Raw genomic sequence first — 17,932 nt, forward strand, 5'->3', positions numbered from 1 at the left:
TTATTATTATTATCATATTTTATTTTAATTTTCACTATATTATTATTATTATTATTATTATTATTATTATTATTATTATTATTATTATTATTATTATTATTATTATTATTATTATTATTATTATTATTGTTCCTGTCCGAGACTTGGCTCTGAGGTATAGGTTGGCGTCAGCTGAAAAAGTGCTGATGACGTCCTTCTCCGATATGCTGCACTAAAAACTCCTTCCTCGTCCAAGCAATGTGGAATACCTGCAAAAAGTACTCCGATGCTTAAGTCAGTTCCAAACTAAGAATCAACAATACTGTGACTTTTGTAGCTGTGTTTGTGTGTGTATTCCTTGTGTTTAGGCCTTCTGTACAGCACTATTTAAATCCGGGAGGTGTGGCCGTTCTCAGTCCAAGATCCCTGGTAAAATATCCGAGCTAAATATCGGATATTTCTCCTAGGGCCGTGTGATTTTATTTTGACCTAGTAGTAGGCGTGTCGTTTGTTAGTCGTGGTCTATCTGAGGTATGACGTCGGACCGGTTTTATAGGTACGGATCACAATCCCAAGCTCGACTTGCTACTGGTTGGAAGCAAGTTGAGGTTTTTCTTGTGCTATTCGATGTCATACCTTTTTGACCTATGTCCGAGCCCCCAAGCTCAACGTGGTGTCGACCTTACTATTAAGGAATTATTTTTTAGAAATGTAAATAATTATTAAAAGAAAACTTAGAGTTGTTTAAAAATAAAAGAGAAACAAAAAGTTGCATTTATTAGCACTTGAGTCCTGAAGGGATGTTTGGGGATGACTGTTAGTGGGTCCTTGAATCGAGGTAATCATGGATATTGATATGTTAGTCATGTGAACAGTTTTTCAATCTGACGGTTGGGGGTTAACTGTGAATCTGATTGTGTGATAGTGTTTATTGCATTGGGAACCTCTGTAGTATTTAGGAAGGTTTTTTCATTGTACTTCTTTAGAGAAAAATGGCGTCAAAAGGTTAGTGTGTTTTTCACTTTTATTCTTCTTTCCTTCTTAGTTCTAATGATGAAGAAACCAGAGGAAAAAGTAGTTGAGGTCAAAGATGACCTTTATGCATGGGTTCACGCAGACGTTAAGTGTCACGTGTCCCTTTTTCAGAACCCAAAAATGTTAGCTTCGCTTAATGCCGCTAACTAGGTTCCCAATGGTTCTGGTTGTGGTGTTGAACTGATGGCTTGTAATAAGGGAAAAGAGGGTTTGCGAAAAAATGGGTGATTAGGCATACTTTTATGTTTACACCTGTTTGTTTTCTAAGCTGAATATGAAACTTCCATTCACAAAATTTGAATGCATGGTTCTAACATAGTTGAACTGTTCTCCTTCTCAACTTTATCCAAATTCTTGGGCATTTCTTCTTGGTTTTGAAACTCTGATGACATTTCTGAATCATACGCCTTCTTTGAATTTGTTTTTCTCACTTTTTCAATCGAAAGGGGTCTGTAAGGGCCTCTGGATAAACTTGAGTAGTTATCCGGGGCGTTCTTTGTTTTCCTTGTTTAAATCTTCTTTCAAAAGCTTTAAAGAAATGTTTGTGAAAATTCAATCTTGTGAGACGGAATATCCCTTTTTTCTTGATGAAGAGTTGGGTGAGAAGTTTCCTCTCTATTGGTGTCCTAAACCCATGCAGGTTCTTGACACCCTGGAGAGGTCTGAGGAGGATGATTTCATTTTGGAGTACCTTATTGAGTGTTTTTCTTCTGGTAAATTGTTGTCTATTGCTGAGCTTCTGAAGCTCGAAAGTGACTTTGATGGGTTGAGTAATTATATTGGTGAGTGCTTTTATAGAATTCGCTGTGTCTTGTTTGTCTGCTTTTTGTACTGAGGAAGTTTCTGTGTTTCTTTTTTGTTCTAGGTGGAAGAGTTCTGAGCTTTTCTTTGGCTAAGATGAAATCATTCTTGGAGAATAAAAGGGAGGAAAAAGATGTTTCGACAAGTAAAGTTGTGAAGGAAACTAATGCTGATGTCGCCCAGTCAAGTGCGCATCCCCATGGGGAGAAGCGAAAAAGCCATGAGCCTGAGGGTTCGGTTGAGGTGCTTTTTGGTGTTGACTTGGTTTTCACCCCCGGGGTTAGGAGTAGGGTGAGAAAGCAGATGTGCCTGCACGAGTTTGCTTCTGGTGGCAACTTAGAATCTGTCTGGAGTGATTGTTTTCCTTTTGGTGCTTTGGCGGATAGGGTTGCATAGAATTCTCAGGATATTCAGCTGTTGAAAGATGTTGGCAAAGAGACCCTTGGTCAATACCTGTAGGTGAGTTCGGTCCTTGTTTGCTATTTATTTGCTGTATTGGTTTAGTAATTGTAGTCGTTGTTCTTTCCAGGTGATGGCTACTAGGTTGTTGTGCATTGGTCGTAGTACCGAGATGTTAGGAATTGAGGAAACAAGGGATGTGGATAAAGTGAGTAAGCTTGAGAAGTCGCTTGCAAAGAGGGACGGAGTTATTGTTGATTTGACCAAGAGGATGAAGGATATGGAGACTGAGGCTAGCACTTTGCAGGATCAGATTCGGTCACTTCAAGAGCAGCTGAGGGAATCTGATGTAGAGAAAGGGAAACTGATGAGTCGGGTTCAAGAGCTGGAGGATGAGGGATTGGAATTGTTTGCAGCGGGGTTCAACTGAGCTATGAGTCAGGTCTCTATTTTTGCTCCTGGTTTTGAGGTTAACCAGTTCGATGTCACAAAGATAGTTGTGGAGGGAAATTTAGTTGATGATGAACCTGGAGTAGAAGTCCAGGATGAGACTGCTATTGCAGCTGCCAAAGATAGTTAATGTTTTGTTTGTATAAGTTTGTTTTAATCGATTTTGGACTTTAGTTATGTGTATTAGAAAACTCTATGAATGGTATGTATGAATTTGTGTGCAACTCGTTTGTGTGCTTATTTTGAATGCATATTTGTTTTTGCTAATGAACGTGCACTTGAGTAGAATATATTGCTTTAATAAGCTTGAATGATATTTGATACTTTAATGAAATCTGATGTGCTTGAAGTGGTCGGCCTCGTTAAAACCTCCCCGAGTAAAACCCTATTTGGGATAAAACCTCGGTGGTAGGAAAAAGAGTACCTTCCGAGCTTCAAGCATTTACAAACAACTAAGTGTGATACAATCGGAGTAAGGAGATGTTCCAAGTATTTGGTAAATCAACTCCCTCCAGAGTTTGTAGAGAGTATGCACCTCGGCTGTGCATCTTTATAACTCGGAAAGGGCTTTCCTAGTTGGCTGCGAGCTTGCCTTGCCCCGGTGGTTCTCGGATGTCTTTGAGGCATCTGAGAACGAGGTCTCTTTGTTGTAGCAGCCGAGGTTTGACCTTCCTATTATACTTGCATTGAATCATGAGCTGCATTGCTTCGTTTCTTATCCTTGCCTCCTCTCGCACATCCTTCAGTGTGTCCAGTTCCGCGTTTCTTGTTTGGTCATTTGTGTCCTCGTCGAAATGGTTTGTTCTGATTGATCCTTGAGATATTTCCACTGGAATCATGGCGTCGGATCCGAACATTAGTTTGAAAGGTGTTTTCTTGGTTGAGCTTTGTGGGGTGGTATTGTATCCTCAAAGTATCTCGAGTATTAGTTCGGAACATTGTCCTTTTGCGAATGTTATTTTTTTCTTTAAAGGCTTCAAAAATGACCTTGTTAGCTACTTCGGCGAGCCCATTGGTTTGTAGGTACTCGACCGATGAAAAATGGTGTTTTATATTTAGATTTTGTAAAAAAGAAGCTATTTTCCTATCAATGAACTGCTTACCGTTATCAGTTACAATATTCATAGGTAATCCATATCAGCATATAATAAATTTCCAAATGAAACTTTTTACCTTGTCCAATATTATTTTTGCTAGTGGTTGGGCTTCTATCCACTTTGTAAAGTAGTCGATTGCCACTAGTAGGAATTTTACCTGACCCTTTGAAATTGGAAAATGATCGAGTATATCAAGCCCCCACCTGTGGAATGCCCATCCGATCTCTGAGGTATGTAACTTCTGGGCTGGGTTATGGATGATTGACGCGCATTTTTGGCAATTATCACATCTTTGGACCTTATCCAAGCAGTCTTTCTTTAGTGATGGCCAGTAGCATCCTGCTCTCAGTATCTTTGCTGCGAGACTTTGGCCTCCTATGTGTGTGCTACAAATTCCTTCATGTGCCTCCGCCATTGCTAGGATGGCGTCTTCGTCTCCCAGGCATTTGAGTAAGGGTCGGGAGAATCCTCTTCTGTAAATATCATCACTAATAATGGTGAAGAAACTTGCTCTCCTTTAGGGTTTCTTTCTGTCTGTGGTATTGTTCCATGTTTCAAAAAGTTAACATAATGGGTTCTCCAATCTTTCACCTGTGACAAACTCATAACAAGGTTGTTGCATGTACTGGGTTGTTCCAATGTTATTTGTGACAAATTAGATTGTATCCCTGCTTTTCTTGATGTAGCTAACCTAGTTAATACATCAGCTCTATGATTCTCACTTCTATTGATATGTGTTATTTGGAAGTTTTTGAATTTCTTAACTAAATGTTTCACCTGTGTATAGTATTATTCTAATGAAGCTTCGCGTAGCTGGAATACGTGATTTACATGTTGAAGTACTAGCAGGGAATCGCAATAAACCTTGATGTGTTGTATTCCACACTCTTTAGCTAGGCGTAGGCCAGCTAAGAGTGCTTTGTATTCGTATTGGTTGTCAAGTTTTATTCCACACTCTTTAGTGATTTGATCTTGCTGCCATCGTTGTTGATGCCTGTTTCATTTTTAGTCCTGCATTGTAACATTGCGTTGCTTCTTTCCTATTCAAATGTACTGTTGTTATGGCCCCCTCCTATGAATAAAACTTGACACACAAGTGAATAGTGGAGACTATGGCTCCAAAAGCATTTAGGGATGGTCTTCCTAAGATAATGTTATAAGGGCTAAAATAGTCGACAATTAAGTATTGTATGTCTAAGGTTTTTGAGTGAGGATACTCCCATAAGGTCATCCACACCCAAACATAACCTGTTACGGGACTCTTTCCCAAAGAATCTGACTAATTCGCCAGAAGATGGTTGTAGCACTTTTTCATTCAGTTGAATCTTTTTTAAGGTAGATAGGAACATCACGTCGGCACTGCTTCCTAGGTCTAAGAGGACCTTTCGGACTAGGAGGTCTCCTGTTGCTACCGAAATAACCACAGGATCGTCAAGGTTAGGAGTTTTGGACTCAAAATCCCTACTTGTGAACGTGATATCAGGAGCTCGAGATCTGGGTACTTCAGATGGTGTCTCCTCTTGTAGTGTTAACATAGTTCGGTAGCTCCTTTTTCTGGCCGAGCTCGTCTCTTCGCCGCATGCAAACTCGCCTGAGATATAATTGATGATTTTCTTGGGTGGTTGATTGTTCTGCCATTGGTTCTTTTCAATGCTCGCCTTTTGATGTTCTGCCTCTTCTGGGGGTGATGGGTCTTTTTGTGATCGACTGCCGACGTACTTATCCAACAGTCCTTGTCGTGCCAGTCTTTCTAGCAAATCGTTAGCCACCACACACTCATCCGTGGTGTGTCCGAACTTCTGATGAAACATGCAGTGCTTTGTTTTGTCCACATACCTTTGGTCTTGGTATGTCCCTACTTTGCTTGGTGGCTTTATGAGTTTATTGTGAAGGATCTCCTTAATTATGTCCTCTCTTTTGGTATTGAACTTGGTATAAGAGTTGAACTTGGGAGCGAGTTTGAAGGGCTTCTTAGGCTCCTTATTGGTGTGTGACCTGGGTCGTTCTCTTCATCTCGGAGGAATTGTGGTTTCTCCATCCGCCGAGCTTCGCAGAACTCTTCGATCTCCATCTGGCTTGCCACCTTTTCTCAAAATTCTTCCAACGTTTTCGGCTTGGTTACAGCAATGGTCTCTTGAAACTTTCCTGGGCAGAGCCGCTCTTTAATGCGTGTAGATGCACCTTGGGATCGAGGTCTGGGATCTCCATGGTTGCTTTGGTGAACCTTGTCATATAGTCCTTCAGGCTCTCCTGTGGACCTTGTTTGATAGTGCTAAGGTAATCGGATCCGTGCACGTATATTCTCGAGGCCGCGAAATAGTCTATGAAGGATCTTGCTAGCTCTTCAAAGCAAGAGATAGAACCTGCAGGGATTTTGGAAAACCAAAGTAAAGCAGTACCATTTAAATAAGTTGGAAAAGAATGACAGAGTATAGTGTCAGAGGCACCGTTAAAAAAATCATAGATTGAAATTTCTTAATGTGTACTCGAGAGTCTCCAAACCCTTCATATGCCTTCAGCGCTGTAGGCAAAACGAAATTCTTTGGCATCTGAAAGTTGACGATCTTCTCTGAGAAGGGGTTATCTATCGTCAGTCTTTCTTTAGATGGAGTGACCTCCTGGGAGCCCAAATCCAGAGGTCGCGCCCCATTTGAGGTTGCGTTCTTTGGGTCCTCTGCGTTGGACTTCCCGTTGTGAGATGCTTCTAGGAGGTCGGCCATCTTTCTAACCTCTGCCAAGAGGGTAGCATTCATAGCCACTAACTCCTCGTTAGTGGGAGGAGGAGTTGCAGGTATGACTTCTTCGGCCATAGTCCTGCAAAGAAAGATAAAGCGAGATATATGGGGGGTTGGCCCCAAGGTGGGCGCCAAATGTTCCTGTCCGGGACTTGGCTCCAAGGTATAGGTCAGCATCAGCTGGAAAAGTGCTGATGACGTCCTTCTCCGATATGCTGCACCGAAAACTCCTTCCTCGTCTGAGCAATGTGGAATACCTGCAAAAAAGGATTCCGATACTTAAGTCAGTTCTAAACTAAGAATCAACAATACTGTGACTTTTGTAGCTGTGTTTGTGTGTGTATTCGTTGTTTTTAGGCTTTCTGTACAGCGCTATTTAAATCCGAGAGGTGTGGTCGTTCTCAGTCCGAGATCCCTGATAAAATGTCCGAGCTAAATCTCAAATATTTCTTCTAGGGCCGTGTGATTTTATTTTGACCTAATAGTAGATGTGCCGTTTGTTAGTCGTGGTCTATCCGAAGTATGACGTCGGACCGGTTTTATAGGTACAGATCAATTATTATTATTACGTCAATAATTTAGTATATTTATTGCCAAATATCTATAAAAAAAAATTATCCAATAAAATACTTCAAATAACTAACCCATCCTTAAAGAAAAAAATTTATTTCTATTACAAATTCACCACTTGATCCGTTAAGTCTATTGGCCAAAAAATAGTTTAAAAACAAACACCCCTTCATTGAACATAATTGATTAGCAATGTAATTATCCTTACATGAAAAGCACTGCTTCTGATCACCTTCTGCGGTTCTGCTTGCATGAACTGAACTAATCACAGTATCTTTTCCTCCACGCGTCGCACAGTAGGACAAACACCTAATATCCATATGTGTGGATGTCTCAACCGAACCACACCATAGAATTTTCCGAGTATATTTCCTTTGTATTCCACATTCCACAATGTACTCAGACAGACTAGAGAAAAAAAAAAAAAAAAAAAAAAAAAAAAAAAAAAAGAGAAATGAGTGGCCATCTTTTGTGATAGATAATTGTGACGAATAACTAACAAACGAGACTGCAGCAAACAGAGTGTCATCTACTACTTTCAGTAGTAACCATAACCATGTCCATAAGCATCCACAATCTTCCTCGCTCTTCTGGTACTCCTATCCTTCTTCTTTTTCATCCAATTGTTTAATTAATGTTCCACTTCCATCAACTTGCTAATTCAATCAATATTCTCATTTATGTATCTAATTCTGGTTTTCAAGCTGAAAACTAGTCATATATGCCTCTGATTTAGGTATTCTGAGAATCAGAGTTTCTGGAAATAGATTATTCCGCAAGAATGGAAATAAGTGTTCGGGAGCGGGATCTATATCGTGTTCGGCTGGCGCTAGGAATGATGATTTTCTTCCTTCCATTAATCAATTAAGCGATGCACGCCTCATTTATTCCGTTGCTTCATCCATGGGCCATAACCAGGTCCATTCTCCTTTTACTTTGAGTTACCACTTGGCACTTGCCACACTATCTTTGACTCTCCACATGTAATTGAAAATTCCCATTATTATTATACCACTTCTAATAACATACAGGAGTCTCATCCAGAATCACATTTTAGAGTTCCTGCAATTGTCGATGCCCTACAAGAAATGCACCTCACTTCAAAGGTACTCTACTCAAGACTATGTATATTTACTATTTATTCTGATAACGAATCTCACTTCGAAATTTGGTCAAAAGGACAAGGTTTTTGCCTAACTGAGAATTTGCAATGTTTTCCATTTGATTGAAGGACAAATCAACTTCTGATCCCCAGGCCATTGCATATTTTTGTGGCTATACATTTGTGAACATCAGTCATCAATATAGAGATGGTTTAAGGATAATATTGACTTGAATGGATGATATCATAGGACCGTATTATGATTAGCCATACTTGTGTAGTCTAATCAAATTATAAAGAATTTTAATTTCCACATTTATTTTATGTTATGATTGATTCAGTTTCGTGGCTCTGAGGTAATTGAACTTCAAAATTTCGAGCCAGCTTCAGTAGATGACATTGCAAGTGTGCATGCAAGAGCTTATGTTTCTGGCCTTGAAAAGGTAACCCCTTGTGTTGAAAGTTTTCCAGTGCTTCGATTATTCCATTGATGGATATTTACGTCTAATAGATGTCTCACTTGTGTCTTCTGACTACTCCATTCTCTCCTATTCTTGGTTATTACTTCAAAATTTCACCATGACTATACATCTATACCTTGGCCCTGATTCTCTGAACATTAAGCATTTCATACAGCAACAGTCTTTTCCCATTAGTCAGGGCATAGATTTTTTCTGTGATCCATAAGCAGTTCATATTTTGTTTTTAATCCAAATTTTCATGGCACAGAAAATTTCAGTTCTGAAGGTTGGCATTATTTTAAATTTACTTTCACAGGCTATGGATCAAGCATCCGAGAAGGGTCTAATTTTCATTGATAGTTCTGGACCAACCTATGCTACTGCTACTGTAAGATCTTCCTTTAATTCATTCGTACTTAATGGTGCTTGCTGAAAATCATTCTATGCTCGGTACTTGACATTTATACGGCAGAAAATCACGATGGTTGTCCTTTTAGTTAATTAATTTTTTGCTTTCTTATGATGATAATAATGATGCAGACCTACCGGGAGTCAATTGTTGCTGCTGGTGCTGGATTAGCCTTAGTTGACTCAGTGGTGATCTCTCAACTTGGCATGTCAATCTCTTGGTGATAATCTGTTTATGTTTTTTGGGGAGGGGTAAGTGGGTGGATATGGATACATGCATATCTGTTTCTTCTTTTGATGTACATAATCGAAATGACTTCATTCTTTGTTGGAAATTTCGGTTATGCTTTAGTAGAGCTAGATATTGACTGACAATTGCATGCATGTACCTTTATGATTTCCTTCAGTTTTTGCATGGGTGGGGAGTCACAAATATAACGAGTTTGGGAACTTAGTTCTTGGTGTTCCTGATTGTTTCTTTTTTCCTTCCAGGGTTCAGTACATTCTGAGTTGTAGGAGATATAAAATACACTCTTGGCTTCTGCCTAATATAGCTGATCTTTATAGAAAATGTTTCAAGAATTGTAGGGAGCTAGCTATTGTATGTATTATGATGGATGTGAATTTCTATTATTCACTTTATATTCAGGTTGCAGCTTCAAAGATAAGTAGAGATCCACCTACTGGTTTTGCTTTGATAAGACCACCGGGACACCATGCTGTTCCACAAGGACCAATGGGCTTCTGTGTTTTTGGAAATGTGGCCATTGCAGCTCGTTATGCCCAGCGTGTTCATGGACTAAAGCGCGTCTTCATAATTGACTTTGATGTTCACCATGGAAATGGAACAAATGATGCTTTCTATGATGATCCAGATATATTTTTCCTTTCAATTCATCAAGTAAGCTCAGTCTGGTCTATGGCTCTGATTATATTTTATTTTTCTCTCCATTAATTCTACAATGCCATTGGTTATCTGTGGACTCTCTTAGTCTCTTCTCTTGCTACAATGTTAGTTTATTGTGAGTCCCACGTTAGTGGGAATCATATTTGGTTTGAATTTGTTAAGATTCTTGAAATTTTGTGCAATATATCAAATTAACAATCCTAGTTATTGCAGTTGTATTTCTCTATATATAAGCTAAGATTAAATTTCTGTATTTCTGCAACTCCCCACTTCTTTTGTTACTCAAATCTCCGTTAGATTTCATGGATTTTCTCAAACCAAGATTTCATGGCAATTTCAATAGCTTTTGTGCCTTAGAATTTCAATATGTACTTAATTAAAATCTTATTGCTATAGTTCATAACATTCTGTGGCTCAGGATGGAAGCTACCCAGGTACTGGTAAATTTGACGAAGTTGGCAGCGGAGCTGGTGAAGGAACCACTCTAAATTTGCCTCTTCCTGGAGGATCAGGTGATACTACTATGAGAACAGTGTTTGATGAAGTCATTGTACCTTGTGCTCAAAGATTTAAGCCAGATATAATCCTTGTTTCTGCTGGGTGAGTCTTTCTTACCAATCATTCTACCAAATTAAAGCAGAGATTGAGACAGGACAAACACTTGACGAAATTCTCTAATAAGTTGCAATTTGCAATCTAGCATGGCTAGTGAACTATTCAGTTTTTGGCTGCTTTCTAAATCTCAATGCGATGGAAAAAGCAAGGTTGTGAAAGTCGGACAAGTCATTTAACAGACAAAACTAGATGTTCAAAGGTCTAAAAATTTAATCAAGATCCTCAAAGTTAAATTGGATATAATAAAATAATATATTTTTATATTATATTATATATAATGATTTCATTAAATTAATTTTTTTTACCGATTTTTTCAATAAAAACCCAAACTAATTTATCGGTTTGATGGTTTTTAGTTAATCCAGTTGAATTGACCAATTTGATGAACCATGGGAGAAAGGTTCCTTCACCAACTTGTTGCAATTCTTGTTTTCACACTTAAAATTTTACGTGATTTTCATTTGTCAGATATGACGGGCACGTATTGGATCCACTAGCCAACCTTCAATACACAACTGGAACATATTACACGCTTGCTTCCAACATTAAACAACTATCAAAAGAGTTATGTGGAGGCAGATGCGTGTTCTTCTTAGAAGGAGGATACAACTTAAAGTCTCTTTCATACTCAGTGGCAGACACATTCCGTGCTCTTCTCGGTGACCCAAGCTTGGCATCGGAGTTTGATGACCCCAATATTTTATATGAAGAGCCATCAACAAAGGTTAAGCAAGCTATTCAGAGGATTAAATCCATTCATTCCCTGTGACCGTGAATGAATGATGTTGAAAATTTGGAACCTGACATGACATCTTGTTTGTATTTAATTCTTCATTTTCTGTGGGCTCCATACATAAAAACTTTATGTCTAAACAACATTATACTTATCACATTACGTGGAGCTAAGCCACTGTATCAGATTATTGCCCCTTTTGGTGAAACAACGGCATTGGTTTATGAGCTGCTATGCATCCCTTTTAATATAACAGTTCTAACTAGGTATCCTTTTAAAGTATTCCTTTACTCAGCTATTTCAACAAAAATCATATTTACTGCTACTAAGAAAGACTTACTACGATATTTTCGCATTCTGCTTTTTATTCGCACTGTACTAAGGTCCCAGACTCCCAGTCTTTGCTATGAGCTGGCGCTCCTTTCTGACGCCAAACGATAAAATGTTCCATCGGTGCTAAATTCTACCAAATAATACGCATTCTCATGTTAATTTGTTAAGACAAGAATGAATTGAAGGAAACAAAAGCTTGCAAGAAATGTGTTGTCTGCCTGCCTCGTCATGAAATTAGGAATCACTATCCCCTTAAATTTTTTTTTTTTTGTGTTGTCCACAATATCCTTCAGTTCGAGTTCGACAGATCAAAGACTAATATATTGCAGGTTGGAGCTCCATTTAAATATTTGTCATTGCTAATGGGTTGCTACATGTATAAGGCAAGTTTTTAACTTTTGATATTTATTTAAGTGGATTAGTGAACTAACCACTAGATCAACACAAGTTGTTTCCTTATAAATATAGTTAGAATCGGATGTTCTATAACTTTGTGATATGAATTTACAGTAGTCTTACTTATCACATGTTGTAACTTTTCGTAGTTGGTTAACACATGTTACCCTGTAATCCGAAGCTATGACCTAAGCTTGACCTATACCTTACATATGCATGGGTCTGGCAATACCTAACGCTTTAATAAAGTTTGGGTTTCTAAAATGAGTTATGTTATATGATTGTCGATATGATATGTGTATGAATCTGTTAGATGCGTTGGAGACACACGTACAGACAGAAGGAAAAAAGGCGAGATCAAGAGGGGGGAATAAACTAAACTAAAAAGAAAAACAAGAGATTATGAGTGGTACAGATGATATCTTTTCGATATATTTACACTATCCACGGTCAAAAATCACCTTAACAAAACAAATAGCATTACGATAAAATACATTAAAAACAATTGACCAATATGGAAAACTACAATATCGTAACCAATGAGAAAATCTAATGATTAATAGCGATGAATTTTTAATCTCAAGATTTTTAACTAAATAATAATCAAACACACTGTAGACGTAGTCAGATTCCCAAATGACAGGGTTGTGGGATGATTAAAAGGGAAGGGGTTGGTGATAACAAACTCAGAAAAGAATGTGAGCTTGAAATCTTTCTTTGGAATAAAGTTTGGTTACGTTGTGCTATTTCAATACCTCGAAGGTCCAAATTATTAGTAGTAATTTTTATTACGACTATAGAAAATTAATTTCTAATTAATTAATATTAGATATTTTTATTTATTTTAAAATTATTTTTTAATTTAAGATTTACGATTTAAAAATTAAAATTTAAGATAAAAAATAATTTTAAAATAATTAATTGATATTAATTGAAAAAAGTTATCTCTTTATATTTGTCTTTTTTATTTTTCATAATGTTCTCCAATTCAATAAATTAATGACTAATTTTTTATAAATTTAAATTTTATTTAAAAATTTATTATTGATTAATAAATTGCTGTATTCTTTTATTATTTGTATTTTTTAAGTTTTATCTTTTTTTTGGCTAATCACTTGAAAAATTTCGATAACTGAGATTGAAAAACAAAGAGTAAAAGACAAAAATTAAATTAAATTACTGTATTTAATGTAAAGTGTACACGAATTATGTTTTATTATCTTGATTGGTTTAAGATAAAAATAGAAATTAAAATAAATAAAATTACAAAAATATCTTTACTAACACAGTACTGAGTTCGATAGTCTTTCAATTTTAATTTTAGTACCTCGAAACAAAGCTACTTTAAAAAACTTTCATCTTTCTTTTACTTTTTAAAACATGACACCATTTTAAAACTACATTATATATTATTTATACAAATTATCAAATTAAAATGGTCTGGTCGGTGTGAACAATTTTATTATAGTCGTAGAAATATCAAATATGGTTTCTCCTTTAAAAAGTAATAGAGCTCTTTCATGTTAGAAAACGACACGGTGGAAGAAGATTATTAATGATAGCTACATATCCATTTTCACATTGATGAAGAGGTATTTTGAAAAGAAATAAGAATATTATTTGAATATAATTTTTAAACACTTTTAAGCTAAGTTTGCATACATTTTATTCATTTGTTATTAGAAAAAGTATAGTTTTGTAAAAAAGGAATTTAACAAATAAATATTTAGATATTTAAAAAAATGAAGTATGGAAAATTAATTTTAATTAGTTAATGTAAAATTAATTTTTAATCCTAACTTTTTGGAGAGTTTAAAATTTATGGTAGTCAAGATTTAGAATTTAGAATTTTTAAGTTTAGAATTTCGGATAAAAAAGTAATTTAAAAAAAAACTTGACTGATATTGTATTAATTAAAAGGAATGAAGTTGGTTTTCTTAGTTGAACTCATTTTTAAAAAAATAGGTTTAAAATAATATAAATATGAAGCAACAAAGTTACTGTTTGGCCATGATTCATGTTTGTCCTTTGGTGGACTTTGAAGTTAAAGGGACCATGGCTAGGAGGGAGATAAGGTTTTCAAAGGTGCCATAATGATAAAAAGCACACATAAGCTATAACACTTGTCCATGGATTAACTTGTGTTGCATAAAGGGGTGACCTACCAACAACTACATGAAGAAGAAGCACATACATAAAGCTCTTTTATCCCTTAGTGAAGCGTAATCATTGCTTATGAAACAGGTATACTAAGTCATGACATAAAGTCATGCCCACTATAATTGGTTAATTGTTTTACGTAATGCAAAGCCATATAGTCCTCGGATCCCACTTCGGATGCTATCTTGTGTTTTCTCTATTTGGCCGATTCGGACTAGGAATAACGTTAATTCCAAAATATCATCACTTCTATAAATAGACGAATTAAGATAATAGGCATGAAGTTGGTGGAAGAATAGGACTCATAATTTAATTGGTGTGCATAGCTAGCTGGCACATTCTTATATACCAGAAGTGCTTCTTTAATCTTCAAGTAATTATTAAGAAGCTGAAAATAAGAGGGGATATTATTATTATTATTACACCTTCTTAATTTAAAATATATTTAAGAGACAATACATATTAGTCTCAGATAATTCAATTTTTTATTTTTTAATTATTATAAATATTAAATTAAATAAGATAATTTTGTGTTGAGATTTCCTAACATTACTCCTTAATTTGAAGTGTGTTAGTTTTTCCAACCCTAGAAGAGAGATTCCACGTGAGCCCTGGCCTATTTGTTGATGTGAGAAAGCACATATATACATTTCTTTAATTTGATTTTGGAAATAATAAATAAATTTTAATGTTAATTTGTTTGGAAAAAAAAGTCAGGCTAATTTAGGGGCACTATCAACATTCAACACCCTCGTAGGTTGTACACCTTGCCGATAAGGTGCGGTTAAAATGATTAATGGATGGAAACATATGGCGAAGACAAACAGGAACACTTGTAAATCATTTTATTCCAAAAGGTGAAAGATCAAACCTTTTGTCATGCTTGAGGCCCATCATTAAGATTCATCCAGAAACTTGCACATTTTTTTAAAAGAATTTTTTTTTTGGGACCAACTCACAGCAGGCAGATTATAACAAATCAAACAATGGTCAATTCATGTTGGTGATACATCCAAATAGTAAAATGAACAATAAAAAGAATGCTCAAACAATAATTAAGATCTTGTATATACAGCAAGGAACAATATCCTCTTTTGCGGGGTGTAGATAATAATTTTGGAAGAATGTTATATGTCCGTATATTTTTTATTCTTAGTATTAAAAATAATTAATAAAAAGTAAGATAAAATTAAAAAAATTGTCTTTTATATATATATATATATATATCATAAAAAAATACACAAAATTATAAACAAAAAATAATATAAATATAATTTTCCATCGTGTTAACTGTTAAAATTTAAGAATTATGCTTTTCACTGCATGGCGTAATTGTTTTTTACCCCTAAATGTGATAACGAAATAGATATATTTCACATTACTATTAATGTTAAGTTCGGAATTCATACATATTGAATATATGTAAACAAAATGTGAAATTAAAGGTTGTGATAGAGTCATAGAGATCTCATTAATTCGTCATCAGGCCTTTAATTTATATATAATTAATTTCCATATTATAATAAGTATTATTTTCCTAAATTTAATTACTATGTTTCAAAAAGTTGTTTTATCAGTTTAATCTCTAACTTTTTTCATTATATTTTATTTTATAAAAAATATATTGGTGGAAATTATATAAGAAACAAACATAAACGACGTTTCCATGCAGATGAGATTATCAATTTGGATATGATGCATTAATTCATGCCAGGCAGAGTAAATAAGAATTAAGAACTTAAAAAGGTATGAAAGCAAGACATGAGTATATACATATATATAGTATAACCTTATCCTAATAAATTAAACGTTATCCAAGGCATGAAGGTAGTTATAGCCAGGTTACTTAAACAGTAGTGAAGCAACGCACAATAATTTGACCTTAGCTTAAATGATCAATTACATTACATATATAGCAGCTAACTTGTATTGTTAGCTTCAATGGCCGTCTATCTTTGTTGTTTGGCCCTACTTAGTTCCTTATGATGGAATTCCACGTACAGCCGTCTTTCTTCAAACAGCTCAACGCTTTTTTTGAATCCTAATCAATCCAACCATAAATCTCTCTCTCTCTGTATGTGTATATATATATATATATATATAGCATGACAAACTTGACCCAAATTAATAAAGTGCCAAAGTCCAAAAAGGAAGAAAGAAGAAATTAATACAATGACGAACCTTCCTCCTGGGTTTTGCTTCTCTCCAACAGATGAAGAACTCATCCTTCACTTTCTTTATTCCAGAATTTCTCTACCATTCCATCCCAGCATCATACCGGACCTTGATCCCTCTCAACTTCATCCATGTCAATTAAATGGTACATACATACATAATAATCTATGCATGCATGCATCCAATTCCACATACACATATATTTGAAATTTAATTAAATATATTTTTTATATAGTTTCTTACATATATGTACTTATATATATATATATATACACACAAACACAGGTAAGGCGTTTTCAAGTGGGAATCAACACTATTTCTTCACCAATAAAGTGAAGGAAAACAGAAGCACAGAAAATGGGTATTGGAAGGAAATAGGTTTGAGCGAACCTATAATCTCAGCTGATGCAAACAAGAAATTGGGAATCAAGAAGTATTTTGTCTTCAATCTTAACGAAGGCACAGAAACCAATTGGGTCATGCAGGAATACCATATTTCCTCATCTATGTTCCACAACCCTATTTCGTGTTATGCAAATGGAACTGCTCATCGAAGATTATTAAAACCTGTAAGCTGTTGGTTTTAATTTCCCTACCATATAGCCCTAGATATTATTTCAATAATAACCTCTCTATTAATTTGTTTGTTATTGTGTAATTGTGCAATTTATTAATGATTATAATATTACAGGATCAAAATCAGAACAATAAATGGGTTTTGTGCAGAGTGTATGAGAAGAACAAGTCACAATCACAACAAGGTGCAACTGCAAACTCCTACTATAGCGACGAGGATGATTGTGGATCAGAACTTTCATATCTAGATGAGGTTTATCTGTCACTTGATGATGATCTTGAAGTCATAAGCCCCCCTAATTAATTAGAGTGATGCAATTTAATAATAGTGTATATTATTATAAGATATATATAAGATAATGTTACATGATCTAGCGTGCTAGAATTCCTGATAATGTTACACATGTATCTTGAGTATAGCAGATCTATTAGCTAGGGACATAACACTACTATATTAGTTACATATACACATGCAGGACCCCAAAGTTGAGTAATTAATTAGGTTCAAAGTTTTATTGTCCTTATACATACACCATATACATATATATATATATATAGAGAGAGAGAGAGAATATGTATATTTTTGCTTCCATAGATTATATATATATATATATTGATGCAGCTCATGTATGTAGACAGTGGTTGTGTCTTTTCCTAGTGAAATTAAAGTTTGTTCACCACTTTAATTCGTCTCTACTTTTTGATATAAAATAGAATGCTTTCTTGTCAGTGAGTTGCACCAAAATTAAATTCCTTGAAGTTATGGTGATAATCTAGCTATATCTATGCATATATTTAAAAAAGCTCCAATGGAATCCGTTGCTTTGAGCCAACGGAGAGAAGATCTGACAGAGAGTGGGTCTCACCACTACCACTCCCTATTGTTCTTCTATCTTCCAATTTTCAAGGAGAAAAAAAAAAAAGTGTCATATCACGGGTGCATGTTCCATTGTTCCATTGTCATATCACCTACCGTTAGATTTTCCTTGCATGTCATGAG

General features: G+C 35.5%; 2 protein-coding genes across 3 annotated transcripts; both read left to right on the forward strand.

The window, feature by feature from the left end:
- The first annotated feature begins 7,461 nt into the window (after positions 1–7,461).
- HDA14 (histone deacetylase 14) lies at positions 7,462–11,521 on the forward strand. 2 transcript variants are annotated; one of them, XM_016334238.3, is made up of 9 exons: positions 7,462–7,659; positions 7,771–7,984; positions 8,098–8,172; positions 8,510–8,611; positions 8,946–9,017; positions 9,170–9,226; positions 9,687–9,938; positions 10,363–10,544; positions 11,028–11,521. In XM_016334238.3, exons 2-9 carry the CDS (start codon positions 7,970–7,972, stop codon positions 11,326–11,328), a joined length of 1,056 nt encoding a protein of 351 aa, XP_016189724.1. In that variant the 5' UTR covers positions 7,462–7,659; positions 7,771–7,969; the 3' UTR covers positions 11,329–11,521. The 2 variants fall into 2 exon arrangements, with proteins under 2 accessions (XP_016189724.1, XP_016189723.1); XM_016334237.3 differs by having other exon boundaries at positions 7,468–7,659; positions 7,803–7,984.
- Positions 11,522–16,142: 4,621 nt separating this feature from the next.
- On the forward strand, positions 16,143–17,661 carry LOC107634622 (NAC domain-containing protein 104-like). Its single transcript, XM_016338044.3, has 3 exons — positions 16,143–16,501; positions 16,642–16,925; positions 17,048–17,661. The coding sequence occupies exons 1-3, from the start codon at positions 16,354–16,356 to the stop codon at positions 17,234–17,236; spliced, it is 621 nt and encodes a 206-aa protein (XP_016193530.1). The 5' UTR covers positions 16,143–16,353; the 3' UTR covers positions 17,237–17,661.
- The last annotated feature ends 271 nt before the right edge of the window (positions 17,662–17,932 follow it).

The sequence above is a fragment of the Arachis ipaensis genome, chromosome B3 (assembly GCF_059453495.1).
Source record: "Arachis ipaensis isolate K30076 ecotype BB chromosome B3, ASM5945349v1, whole genome shotgun sequence".
NCBI classification, from domain to species: Eukaryota; Viridiplantae; Streptophyta; class Magnoliopsida; order Fabales; family Fabaceae; genus Arachis; species Arachis ipaensis.